The 12,768-nt window shown below is 48.9% G+C and overlaps 1 protein-coding gene across 5 annotated transcripts in view; it reads left to right on the top strand.

Annotated features, from left to right (window-relative positions):
- CHST15 (carbohydrate sulfotransferase 15) overlaps positions 1 to 12,768 on the top strand; it is a 98,622-nt gene that overhangs the window by 46,016 nt on the left and 39,838 nt on the right. For all 5 annotated transcript variants that reach the window (XR_013824221.1, XM_079899642.1, XM_079899645.1 and 2 more), the window contains 4 exons: positions 4,796 to 5,844; positions 6,545 to 6,884; positions 8,806 to 8,952; positions 12,103 to 12,259. Coding sequence is in view for 4 of the 5 variants with exons in the window: in XM_079899642.1 (XP_079755768.1) it covers positions 5,299 to 5,844; positions 6,545 to 6,884; positions 8,806 to 8,952; positions 12,103 to 12,259 (1,190 nt within the window). In the remaining variant the exon portion in view is untranslated. The remainder of the gene's footprint in view (positions 1 to 4,795; positions 5,845 to 6,544; positions 6,885 to 8,805; positions 8,953 to 12,102; positions 12,260 to 12,768) is intronic.

Genomic DNA, 12,768 nt, shown 5'->3' on the forward strand with positions numbered 1-12,768 from the left:
TTTCTTCACCGAGTTACGTTAGTTCATAGTTATATTTATTTTAAAGATCTTTTTGAAACCATACATAGTGTGCATCTATGTATTTGGGCAAATACAAATACGCTTTGTGTTTGGACAAATCCTAGCCCTGACCCAGCCTTCCAGAGTCTTGCCCCTGCCTTTTCTCCCATCCGTTTCCCCCGCCCGCACCTGCCGCATAGCCCGGCGGTCTGCTCTCCTGGTGGTCCCCATGGGCTTTGATCTCCAGCTTCTCTTCTTCATGGGGTCTTTACTTCCCTGATCTCCACGTAGCTGGCTTCCTTCTCATCATTCAGAGGTCCCCTCCTGAGTTAGGTCTTCCCTGGCCATCCTCTCTACTCTATCTCCCCTTCCTCTAAGGCATCAGCTCTCCCAGGGGATGGAGGCCAGGGATGCCGCTACACATCCTACAGTGTACAGAACAGCCCCTGACAACAAAGAATTATCCGGCCCTGGTGCGGCATTGAGAGCTCCTGTTCAAGGGTTTCCTTGTTTTCTCCCTTTATATCTTCCTCCTACCCTTTATTAGCATCTGAGATGGTGTTATTCATTTGTGACTTTTTATTGTCTGTTGCCCTGCAGCCCCTAACTCCTGGTGGAGAAAAGCCCTCCCTGTCATGGTCACTCCGGCACCATTGCTGTCGAGGCTGACAAGGGTGGCCTGGAAGCCTCCAAGCTCCAGGTCCTGCACTTACAAAGGCTCACAGCAATGTATTCACCTGGTTATATGGCTGTTGTTTTTATATTTACTTATTTATTTAATAAATTTATTTATTTATTTTTTATTCTTGGCTGTGTCGGGTCCTTGCTGCGGAGCGCGGGCTTCTCATTGCAGTGGCTTCTCTTGTTGCGGAGCACGGTCTCTAGGCGTGCGGGCTTTAGTCGTTGTGGCTCACGGGCTCTAAGAGCACAGGCTCAGTAGTTGTGGTGCACGGGCTTAGTTGCTCTGCGGCATGTGGGATCTTCCCAGACCAGGGCTCGAACCCGCATCTCCTGCATTGGCAGGCGGATTCTCAACCACCGTGCCACCAGGGAAGCCTTGGCTGTTGTTTTCAATCAAGTATTTGACATGCTATACGCTGGCCATATGTTTTGATGGAATTTGTAAGTGTAAGATAGTTTTACATTTTTTTCCTCCAAGAGAGCACCCCCGGGGTTTTTTCCCACACCAGCAAAATCTCCAACTCTTAAGACACCAGCTGGTGTCCTACAATTCAGTTGAATTCTTACAGTAACTCCCTGGAATTAGCACAGACTTCACGGGTCAAGGGCTCAGTCCTCTGAGACTGCCCCCACTTCAGGCCACAGTCACAAGTCTTGGGTCCCCAGGCTACCTACACTTCTGTCCTAATTGGCTGCAAATTCAGAGGTTCCCACAGCCCCCTCCTCAGGTTCCATAATTTGCCAAAATGATGCACAGAACTCAGGAGAGTGCCTTACTGACTATTACAAAGGAGATAATACAAGAACAGCCAGATGCAGGAGACGCACGGGGCAGTCTGCGGGGAGGGTCTTGGACCTTCCACGCCCCCTCTGGCTGCACCACCCGCCCAGCACTGCCATGAGCTCACCACCTAGAAAGCTCTCGGAATCCTGTCTTTTAGGGGGTTTTATGGAGGTTCCATTGTGTAGGCATGAGTGATTAAATCTTTGGCCATTGGTGATTAACTCAATCTCTAGCCCTTCTCCCTTTCCTGGAGGCTGGAGAGGCAGGGCTGAAAGTTCCAAGCTTCTAATCAAGGTTTGGTCTTTCTGGCTACCAGCCCCATCCTGAAGCTCTCTGGGGGCCCCAGCAATAGTCACCTCACAAGCATAAACTGAGGTGTGGTTGAAAGGGGCTTGTTATGAATAACAAAAGGTGTTGTCCCTGTCACCCCTATCACTCAGGAAGTTCCAAGCGTTTTAGAAGCTCTGCGCCAGGAACAGGGGACAAAGACCGAATACGTATTTTTTATGACATCACAGCCCCCATCGCATGCTGGTTTCAGGCCTCCACACCTGGACTTGCATCTCGGGCAGTGCCCAGTGCACAATCTACCTTCAGAAGGGATCTGGTGAATCACAGAAGGGAGGAATGAATGAATTAGAGGAGAGTGTTTCTTTGAGGCCCTTAAGGCATCTGGAATTGTCTCCCCAGTTCTCTGCTCCCCGTTTTACATTTAAAAAGTGAGACGTGGCATGAAGAACCTAGGCGTAAGAAAGGAATAAAGACACAGACCTACTAGAGAATGGACTTGAGGATATGGGGAGGGGGAAGGGTGAGCTGTGACAAAGCGAGAGAGAGGCATGGACATATATACACTACCAAACGTAAGGTAGATAGCTAGTGGGAAGCGGCCGCATAGCACAGGGAGTTCAGCTCGGTGCTTTGTGACCGCCTGGAGGGGTGGGATAGGGAGGGTGGGAGGGAGACGCAAGAGGGAAGAGATATGGAAACATATGTATATGTATAACTGATTCACTTTGTTATAAAGCAGAAACTAACACACCATTGTAAAGCAATTATACTCCAATAAAGATGTTAAAAAAAAAAAAAAGTGAGACGTGGAGTGGGAGGTCTGGCTGGAGGGTGCAGCCTGCCCAGGGGACAAATCCTCTGGCTCACCATGTCCCAGGCCTCTTGGTTGAGACTGTCCGCGTCTCTGCCTACTCAGGTCTATTTGTTTATTTTGCTTGTCAAAGGAAACCTTTGTTCTTGTTGAGGAATGTTTTGCCCATCCTGTTGGGTCCAGATTTTGTACATTCTTGTCTTGGAGCTTCAAAGACCATGTTTGGAAAAAAATTGAATTAGGCCTCCTGTAGCCAGAGAGACAGAAGGGTGCGACCGGCTCCCCGCTGCGATGCTGGTTGGAGCCTTATTTTAACCCCACGTGGCCTTGTTTTTGGCGTGTGAAAAATGTTTTCTTGGCCTAGTGAGTGGGTTCCCAAGTAGGGGAGCTTGCCCTCTTGTTTCTCCTGTTGGGGAGAATTGTTTGTACCCAGTGATGGGTCAGGGGTGGTTGAACAAGTTGGGGGCAGAGGTTTGAGCCTTGAGGTTCCCGGCACGTCCTCCCACTGCTCTCTGGGATGAGTGGGTGGCGGCCCGAGGCACTGGCCTGGTTCCAGCCGAACCCTCCCACAGCCCCTGCTCCTCTGCACTTCTCAGAACTGCTCTGACCCGTATCTCAGCCTTTGCTCGCTAGCATTCCTCAAACTGCTTCCTTGAGACAGTAGTGAGAGTTCTTTGGCCAATTATGTTTTGGAAACGTTGTGTATTATATTCTTCTCCTGTGAAAAATCCTACTCTAAAGAAGTCTGTGTAGTTTGGTCCATCTCACCTTTTCTCCAGGTAATTTAAGCACTGACCTATGGACAACATGCAGGACATTTTGTGGAAGATGTTTTAGGAAACTGCTTGGCTATTTCTTGGTCATTGTGTTTTGACAAGACATGGGCCTTTCGGTCCAAGGGGAGGGAATATTTCTGCTGGTGAGTTCTGATTGTTCAGCCTTTCAGCCAACGGGAGGGGGGCTTAACGCAGGGATAGTTAATACCACCTTCTCTAGGATTGTTGGAGGGGTGTGTGTATGCAGAATTGGAGGTGAGTCTGCCACCCCTGGGTGATTCTGAGGTGCTAAGGAAAAATAACGGGATGGGATTACCCATCCTTGATTCACTTCAGATGTTCTTGGCATTCACTGACAATTAAAAAATAAGAGTAATAGTCATCGATGATGCTATTATTATCTCCCTTTCATGGGATGCTCAGTATGTGTGGGCATTATGCAAAGTCTTCACATGCGTTAGCTGATATACTACTTGTTACACACTTGAAAGGGAGGTACTTTTTATCCTAATTTGACTGGTGAGGAAACCAGAGCTCAGAGAGTTTATATGGCTGGCTCAAGGTCACATAGCTACCTGGTTAGCATTGTTATACCACTGCTGCAAACTAAGTAGGTCTCCTTTTTTGCTCTTTTTACAACATCCACAAAGAAGTGTCATTTGGGCAACAATACATTTTATAACCGCAGGATTTTCTGTTAATGGATTTTGAAGAGTCATGTTTTCCCCAGGATGACGAAAGTGAAAAATTGTTTTAGGGTCTAAAGTGTTGTGTTGCTCAGGGGAATACTGCACGTTGGATTTAATTGCTTAATTACTTAAAGTCAAAAAAAATTTTTAATATGATACATTCTACTGAAGGAGAGAATCATTTCAGTGTTTCTAAATTTTCATTAACTTTTGCGTCCTAAGCTAGTAATAAATGTTAGCTCTAGGTTAAGAGACTATTGGTGCTACTGGGAGAGTAAAAACCATTTTCTCTGCCTGCTCCCACCCTAAACATCCTCCTTCTTGGATTTTTTGTTGACTTAACAGCACTGATATTTCAATTCATCCCTCAAATTCATAGTCTGACTGTGCATGAATCTGAGAATGACTGCAAGTCCTGGGACAGGGGGATCCAGTCACTTGGATGTGTCAAGGCAAAGGCATAACAGAATATGTGGGTTGTGCAAAGTAGGAGGTGTTTAATATGGTGCTGGTGGCGCTGGTGTTGGGGCCACATTTGGAGGCAGAGACTGAACTCCAAAGCCAAGCACCAAAGACCCGAAACCTCTCCCTTTATCCTATATGATTTTCATATATCCTATATGATTAACTTGCTTGTGACCCAGTCAGCTTGGCCAAAATTGAGAAGTGGAAAAGAAGCGTGAACGTCTCTCCTTGGAAGATGGTCCCAGGGTTATTGCTATCATCACATAATGTAATACAACCTCTTTTCTCTGTTGTTTAGGCAATCTGACATCTTAAAGGTTTTGAAGAGGAAACATTTCAAAGGAACACAGGCTGTAAAAGAAGAAATCTTCATGGACTCTGTGTGGGTGGTGCGCCAATCCATCCTTCATTGAGGCCATGAGATCTTCTAATCCCTTGGGTGTTCCCATGTTCTCCAGTGAGAACTCCTCCACTTCATTTGGTGCCATGGGAAAAACCTGAAGGACAGGAAGAATTGCTCCCGACCTTGTGGCTTTTTCCAGGATTGCAGTGGCTCTTATAGACCATGACAATTGGAGATCATTCGTGTTGTCTTTCGGAGTCGAACCAAAGAACACGCATCCTCATTCTCTGGTGTTTTAGCGCCTGATCATTTTTATATTTGTTTCTGTTGCTTGTGCCTTTCAACCATTGTATGTGATCACGAGACGTCCTTGAAGTTTTCCAGCACGACTTGCAGGCATCCGGACTCCCTGGGGACTCGCCCATGGCTCGGCGGGCCAGCAGCCCAAGGGCATTACGATGAGGCATTGCATTAATTGCTGCATCCAGCTGTTGCCCGACGAAGCACACACACAGCAGGTCAGCTGCCGAGGAGGCCCCCATCACAGTCGCCAGGAGTGCCCCATGTGCAAAGGAGAAAACAAAATTGTGTTTCGAGTGGACGGTAAGCAGATGAACTTGCTTGCCGTTCTCGAAGTGAGGGCTGAAGGGAATGAGAGCTGGAGTGGGTTTCTGCGCTTCAAGAAGGGGAAGCGATGCAGCCTCGTTTTTGGATTGATAATAATGACGTTGGTGATGGCTTCTTACATCCTTTCTGGGGTCCACCAAGAGCTTCTGATCTCATCACCTTTCCATTACGGAGCCCTCCCCAGCAATCCCAGCTTGATGGATGGTGAAAATCCGAGTGACACAAAAGAGCATCATCACCAACCCTCTGTAAATAATATTTCATACGTGAAGGACGATCCAAGCATTAAATTAATTATCAGCAGCATCACAGCCAGGATTGAGTTCACAACCAGACAGCTCCCAGACGTGGAAGATCTCAAGAAGCAGGAATTGCACGTGAGTAGCCTGGTGCTCATTTCTGTGGACTGATTTTTAAAAAATTGCTGCTTCCTTTCCTGTCACCACCTTTGGGAAGAAAATGACCAAAAATTTCTCAAGTGTAGCAATGGTAATTTGACAGCCTTATGGATGAGAGCTCACTGGGAGGTCCGTGTCCACGCAGTTAGCCCAGAGAAGGGAAGTCTGTACTGAATGGCGCAGCAAGCAATGTTGAAGGACGCCCCTCCTAATAATTCCTTCCCGGGACTTTTTGCTTGAAATGTGGCCCTGGCAGTTAAAGTTTCTTTTGTAGATTACCGTCATCTTGTTTCTAGTCTGTCCTAATCACGGTGTTTGCCTCTAACGGCCATTTAAATATCCAGCTACATAGTCAAAAGTTCCAACTCTTTAGTTTAGTTAGATTGCCGTGTGTGTGTGCGTGTGTGTGTGCAAGGTAAATCATGGTAGAATGGAGTTTGATTGAACTTTTATTTTCATTCTCTCCAAATTTTATTTTTATTTGGGGTTAAGGAAATGCATGGTCATTGGCTGTTTACCAAGTTTTGCTTTGTTTTAGTATTTAGTCATCAGCCAATAATAGTTCCAATGTGAACGCTGGAATAAGTCTCAGGACAGGATCATACTGTGGACAGAATGTGCTTGTGCTAATGTTTTCCCCTCGGTGCGTCTCTCCCCCTTTTTGTCTTTTTGACCGCAGATGTTTTCAGTCATCCCGCACAAATTCCTCCCCAACAGTAAGAGCCCCTGTTGGTACGAGGAGTTCACGGGGAGGAACACCACCGACCCCTATCTGACCAACTCCTACGTGCTCTACTCCAAGCGCTTCCGCTCCACCTTCGACGCCCTGCGCAAGGCCTTCTGGGGCCACCTGTCCCACGCGCACGGCAAGCACTTCCGCCTCCGCTGCCTGCCGCACTTCTACATCATCGGGCAGCCCAAGTGCGGCACCACCGACCTCTACGACCGCCTGCGGCTGCACCCGGAAGTGAAGTTCTCCGCCATCAAGGAGCCGCACTGGTGGACCCGGAAGCGCTTCGGTGCGTGCCAGCGCGGTCCCTGGTCCCCGTGGTGACGGTGCACGTGGAGGTCTCTCACCAAGCCCAGTGCATCTGCCTCCTTCATCCAGTCGCTCCTTACACGCACGTCGGTGGCGGGATCAGGGGTCACCGTCAGGTTCGGGGTCATGGTCAGGGTTGGCGTGGGAGCCCTGAGACTGACCCGAGCAGGGCTGTGCGAGGCCCCAGGAGGGATGCAGGGCGGGGAGATGAGAAAACATGCCAAGATGCAGAGATCTGACAATTCTCTGGTTTAGGGATCCCCACGCAGACATCCAGCAGGACCGAGCACCCAGCTCCCGACCACCCGGTGAGCATGTATGCAGCCCCGGCGGTGGGGAGGGCGAGGGCGAGGGGTCAGGATCAGCAGCTCTTCTTGTTCGGAAGGGCACACGCAGCACCCGGGAGTGGTGAGTGCTGGCCGCGTGAACGTCTGTCGGGGGCTGCGCATCCAGCTCCCAACTCCGTGCTGTTCCTGCTGGAGCCCGGCACCCACACACCCACCCCCGGAGGTGGCAGGAGAGAGAAAGACGGCTGCATGAGCGGGGCTTCCGCTTCCTGCCGGTTCATCCCAGGGCCCTGAGCCTGTCATTAAGCTGCTTCGGGCTTCTTTTCTCTGACCTGACCCTTCGGCTTCGCAGGGTCAGAATGAAAGCCCCAGGGAGATAATTCTGGGAGACCCTGCTCACAGCACCCCACCCCTTTCCCGCGGGGTTGGCATGCAGGCTGCCTTCTGCTCGAGCCACCCATCCGCTCTTGGGTCACTGTTTCCTCTCCTTAACCTTTTCCCTTATGCCAGGAGACGTTTGGTCACTGGAGGTAAGGGATGACAAACGCCAAAGTTCGGGAAGCCGTCGAGGGTGGTTTCCGTGCAAAGGACCTAGGTTGCTTGGAAGGGAATTTTGAACGTTTTCCGTAGTACAGCCTAAGTTGAGACCAACTCTGTGTTTGGTCTCAATGTGTTTCCCGACAAACGTTTGACTTAATCCCTTTGCTGTTCCTCCTGGAGTGAACAGAAGCAAGCGTACATGTGTCTTTTGTGCTTGGCGGCGGCAGCTGTGGGAGCCAGGGTTTCTCTACTCGTCTGAAGAGCGGCCTCCCCTACGCAGCTCACCATTTTCCCCCGTGAAAACCAGGTTCCCACTGGCAGAGGAGAGAGAGGCACGGGGGCATGTGGGCCTCTGGAGTCTGGGCTCCAGTGTCACTTTGAACCTCTTGCTGTTTTGCCCCGGATGCTCTCTCTCCACTTTCCATTAACCTTGGTGGCTGGGGTTTAGGGCAGTGTGTTGTCAGTACATTTTCAAGTGAAATGTACCCACTTCAGAGGCAAGGGCAGAATTTAGGCTGCATGTGGCTGATGCCAGAATAACCCAGGTGTCCGTCCGGGGACCGTCGATTCCCCTTATTGTTTGGACAGGTGGACAGACTGCTTGATGGAATAGAACCTCAGGAAGATGCTGTTCGGCCCTGGTGTAGAAGGCTCATCTGAGCTTCAAAGGATGCCGCCCCTCCGATGGGCTGCCTTTTCTTTTGATCCAATGTGTGTATCCTGACACCGCTGCTGCCCCGCCCCTGGGGGGGCCTCACCTGGTGCACGTGTTAACCGGCCCCAAACTCTCTGTCCCTCCGAGTAGACTCTATTCTAGTTCTTGAACAGGCCTGCCAGCCTTTCAGTGGCTACCGTGCCGCTTAATGGTGGTGCATTCCACCCCTCGAAGTGCACGTGAGTTAAAGGATCATGGCCCATTCACAGACGCCCCTCCCTCTCTTGCAGCTCCTCGGGCTGAGCCTTGGCTGCTGCAGCTGGGCCCTTGGACCTTTCCATCCCCTGTGGTCACTCCCCAGAAGCCATCAGCCCAGCCGTGGCAGCTTTGTCCTAACTCCTGCTTCCTGGTTCTTGTAGGAATCGTCCGCCTGAGAGATGGTCTGCGGGACCGCTATCCCGTGGAAGATTATCTGGACCTCTTTGACCTGGCTGCACACCAGATTCATCAAGGACTGCAGGCCAGCTCTGCAAAGGAACAGAGCAAGATGAATAGAATCATTATCGGTATGGCGTCCGTGTAACTCCCGCGAGGGCCCCCCTGCTTCTGCCCCGGGCCAGGCCGGGCTTCACTGCACCTGCGAGCATTTGCAGGATGGCTGCTGGCAGCTGCCGTGCATGCACTTCCCCGCTAGCCATCACTCTCACCCCCGTGTAAAAGGTTCATAGTGCTCGTGCAACTTCAATAAAGCAGAAATGTTTAGCAGACTCTAGTTCTGTGGAGACTCAAGCACACCGGAACTGGCTTTTTGGAAAAGTTGCCATTTCTTTGCGTTTACTTGAATTAAGCTTGCATGCTTGATTGCTTTTCATGATACACCCACCTGAGTACGTTTGGTTGGGGGATCATGAATGTAAAATGAACCAGTTAGTCATCAGTTTAATTCTTGGGGCTTTTGTACTCCCTGGCCGCTGGGACCCTGCAAAGACGGAGGTGGCCTCTCCTGAAACAGACGCCGCCCTGTTGCATCGTGGGTGACTAACTGCTGTTGAAAAAGCTTAGGCCTTGTCAAGCTGATGCCTTTAGACATTCAAAATGAGGTGGTTTGATTAATAGTCATTTAAAAAAATTCACAAGAGTGTTTTATAAAAAACATATCTATTCACTCTCTCTATTGGATTCAGCTTAGGAGAAGACATTTATCCACTTACACCTCTGAAAGGGAGAAATTGATCACATATTTTGCTTAAATTGATTACCTGAGGCAGTGATCTATTTTTTTATTCTCCTAAATCTGTTATGTTTTGATTCTCTAAATTCGGTGACTCTATTAGTGACTAAAAGGAATTGGAATCAACCATTTGAAAGATGGGTCTTTACTTGACTCCCATATCCAGGGGGACAGGCTTACATGCCTAAGCCCCAATTTATTTATTTATTTTTAACTCAAAGGAATCAGGTCCTAGGAGCCAGATGAGATCACACCCTCTCACCCAGTGTGAACTGGCTACTAGCTATTTTCTTGCAGCCTTGAGTTCTAACACCTCAAATTACAAATCTTAATTAATATTTGACTGTGACTCCCATACCATATGCCTCTGGGAAAATCTCATGTTCTTAGGAAAGAGCTAAAAATATGCATCCTAGGGTCCAGAAATAGAGCCTAAGATAATGAATGAAAAAGGAAGGCTTCAGTTTGGTTTCCTAATTTTATTTACTTCTGGATTTAGAAATGAAAACTAAGGAATATATCTACAGCTCTGATGTTCACTTGAAGCAGAGTTTATTGAATTTTACGGTAGATGGAAAGCTGGCATCCAGCTCTGATCGCGCCACCAGCCAGCTCTGTGCCATGTGACACGTCGGTCTTTGTGTTCGTGAACTCAGTCTGCTCATCTGTAAAATGGGCTTGTTGGGCCAGATCAGTTCTGGGCTCTTCCCAGCCCTGAAATGTGATTGAACTCTGCTTCAGTTCTTTCGTTAGATCCTTGGTAGAAGCATACTGGTCTTTTTTCATCTTGGCTGATGGGTCAGAGAGGGCCTTTTCTCAATGGTCTGGGCTAATGGCTGGAGTCATGAAGGACTCAAGTGGCTGGGTTCTTTGGGCTGGGGAAAGGCCAGAGAACCTTTCCCCAGTGCAGAGAAAGGCCCCTGCCTCTGCTCTCATGGCCACCCGGCTCTGCCCTGTCAAAGTGCTCACGTGGGGCTCTGATTGTTTATTGAATTATTGATCTTCCCCTAGATTATGAGGTTCGAGAGGGAAGGGTCTGTCTTGTTTCCTGCATCTATCCCCAGTGCCAAGCATAGTGCCGGGCACATATTAGACACCAAATCAGAGCTTTCTGCCTGGATGGATGAAGGATGAATGAAGGAAGGATGGATAGATGGATGGGTGGATGGACAAGCACAGAACCAGTTCATTTATGGGACTGACAAAATTTGTGCCAACTAAGTTTTAGATACTTCCCTTGTCCTAATATTCCCTTATTCATTGTGAGTAGAATTTTCAAAGGACTTCTGATTGACTTGTTTTTTCTGTATTCTATGGTATTATCTCTTAAAAAAAATAGAAATAAAGATCAGAATAGTAATGCTCACCTGGACATGATTGCACATCCAACAGAATAAATTGGGCCCTGCTAACACTCTGCATGACTGTGATGTGCTCATCACTGATCAAAGAGACTCAGTCTTTTGGCTCAGATTTTCACCGAATAAGTGACTTGGAGATGTATCATATAATCCCATGTAAAGTGTTGGGAAATCGAGGGTATAATTAATTGATAGATTTGTTTTTCTTTCTAAGTCTCTGAAGATGGTCCTGAAAAAAAAAAGTCAGGGAATTGGTTCAGTTATCTGAGATAGAAATGTTGAAATGTCTGTGTCTTGTCCTTTCCCCTGTCCTAGAATGTGTGTTTAACGTTATCATGCTTCATTCACACAGACTGTGATCAAACAGGGGCTAGAACCAGCTTCCTGCTCACGCAGTCAGCACTGAGTGAATGCCACCTGTGTGCAGGGTGACGGGGTGGATGGGCACGCAGGACCGAGGTCGCATGAGCCTTCCCGCAAAGCCTTCCTCTCGTTTGGTCTTAGAGTGTGCACTGGGACCGACCCTTGTGATTTCAAGGGAAGATTGATGCAGATTGCGTGCAGTTTCCTAATGAGAAATGAGGATAAAAACAATGCCGGAAGCAGTAACTGTCATTGAGAGGGAGCAAAGTAAATGATCAGTGAAAAAGGCCGCCACAGCAATTTCAAGGAGCAAAATGATTAACCCAGAAGTTCGGATCCCCGAACTTCTCCTTCATCCCTGACACTTTCTGAAGGGAACCATCTAGTACAGTCTCAGCGGGCCCTTAAAATGCCACAGGGCTATGCACCGTTAGCAAGTTAAACATCGTGAAATTGGGAGGCCAGATGCTAGTAGAGGTTTTTTGGCACATCCTGGAGAGAGGAGCTGGGAGGAAGAGGGGTGCTCAGTGTTGCGTGGATCACCTCGATCTCCAGATGGAGGTCACAGAGGGGAGGGGGTGACACGGCAGCAGAGGGTGGTCATCAGCCTCCTTTTCCCGGAGTCCCGTCTGCCAGCGTGGCAGACCAGCTCACCCGCTAACACCTATTTAAGAAGGTATCACAGCCAGGTTTGGCCCCTAATTCAGGCCGCTCTGTGGGAGCCCGTAACTCAGCACTGCTCACTCGTTTTCCGTTTCTAGGGGAGGCCAGCGCCTCCACCATGTGGGATAACAACGCCTGGACGTTCTTCTACGACAACAGCACGGATGGCGAGCCCCCCTTTCTGACCCAGGACTTCATCCACGCCTTTCAGCCAGACGCGAAACTGATCGTCATGCTGAGGGACCCTGTGGAGAGGTGAGCAGTGTAGATTTTTCGTTCTGGGAAAAGAAAAGGCAGTTCTGAAGAACAGTCTTCTTTCTCATCAGAAACAAGATTTTGCTGCTGCTGCTTTTTTTTTTTTTAAATAAACAAGCTTAACTTGCAATGTTACTGCTGTTGCTTATGTAAACATTATTCTTGGGGCAATGTTCACTGCATCTAAATAAACTGAGGATTTTTTCCTTAGCCATTTTGACCCTGGTCTGTGGGCCTGCGGCCTCGGCCGGTCTGACCTCGGGACATGCCCCTTGGGTGATGTCCGGCCATGAAAAATGCCCTTAGAATTGGGGATATCGAAGCTCTCCGCAGGGTTTAACTCCTAGAATTCCTTGTCTCCCGACTTGATTGATGCCTTTATCCTGTTGGCTCTGAACGTGCAAGCGCCACCTTTCCTTGAGACACCAAAAGGCAGAAAACGACAGACAGAGCTGCTTTGTTGCAGAGGGCGGGAGGTGCCCGGTGCAGATGAGGCCAGGCTAGCGCGG

This window comes from Stenella coeruleoalba, assembly GCF_951394435.1.
Source record: "Stenella coeruleoalba genome assembly, chromosome: 16".
Lineage (NCBI taxonomy): Eukaryota > Metazoa > Chordata > Mammalia > Artiodactyla > Delphinidae > Stenella > Stenella coeruleoalba.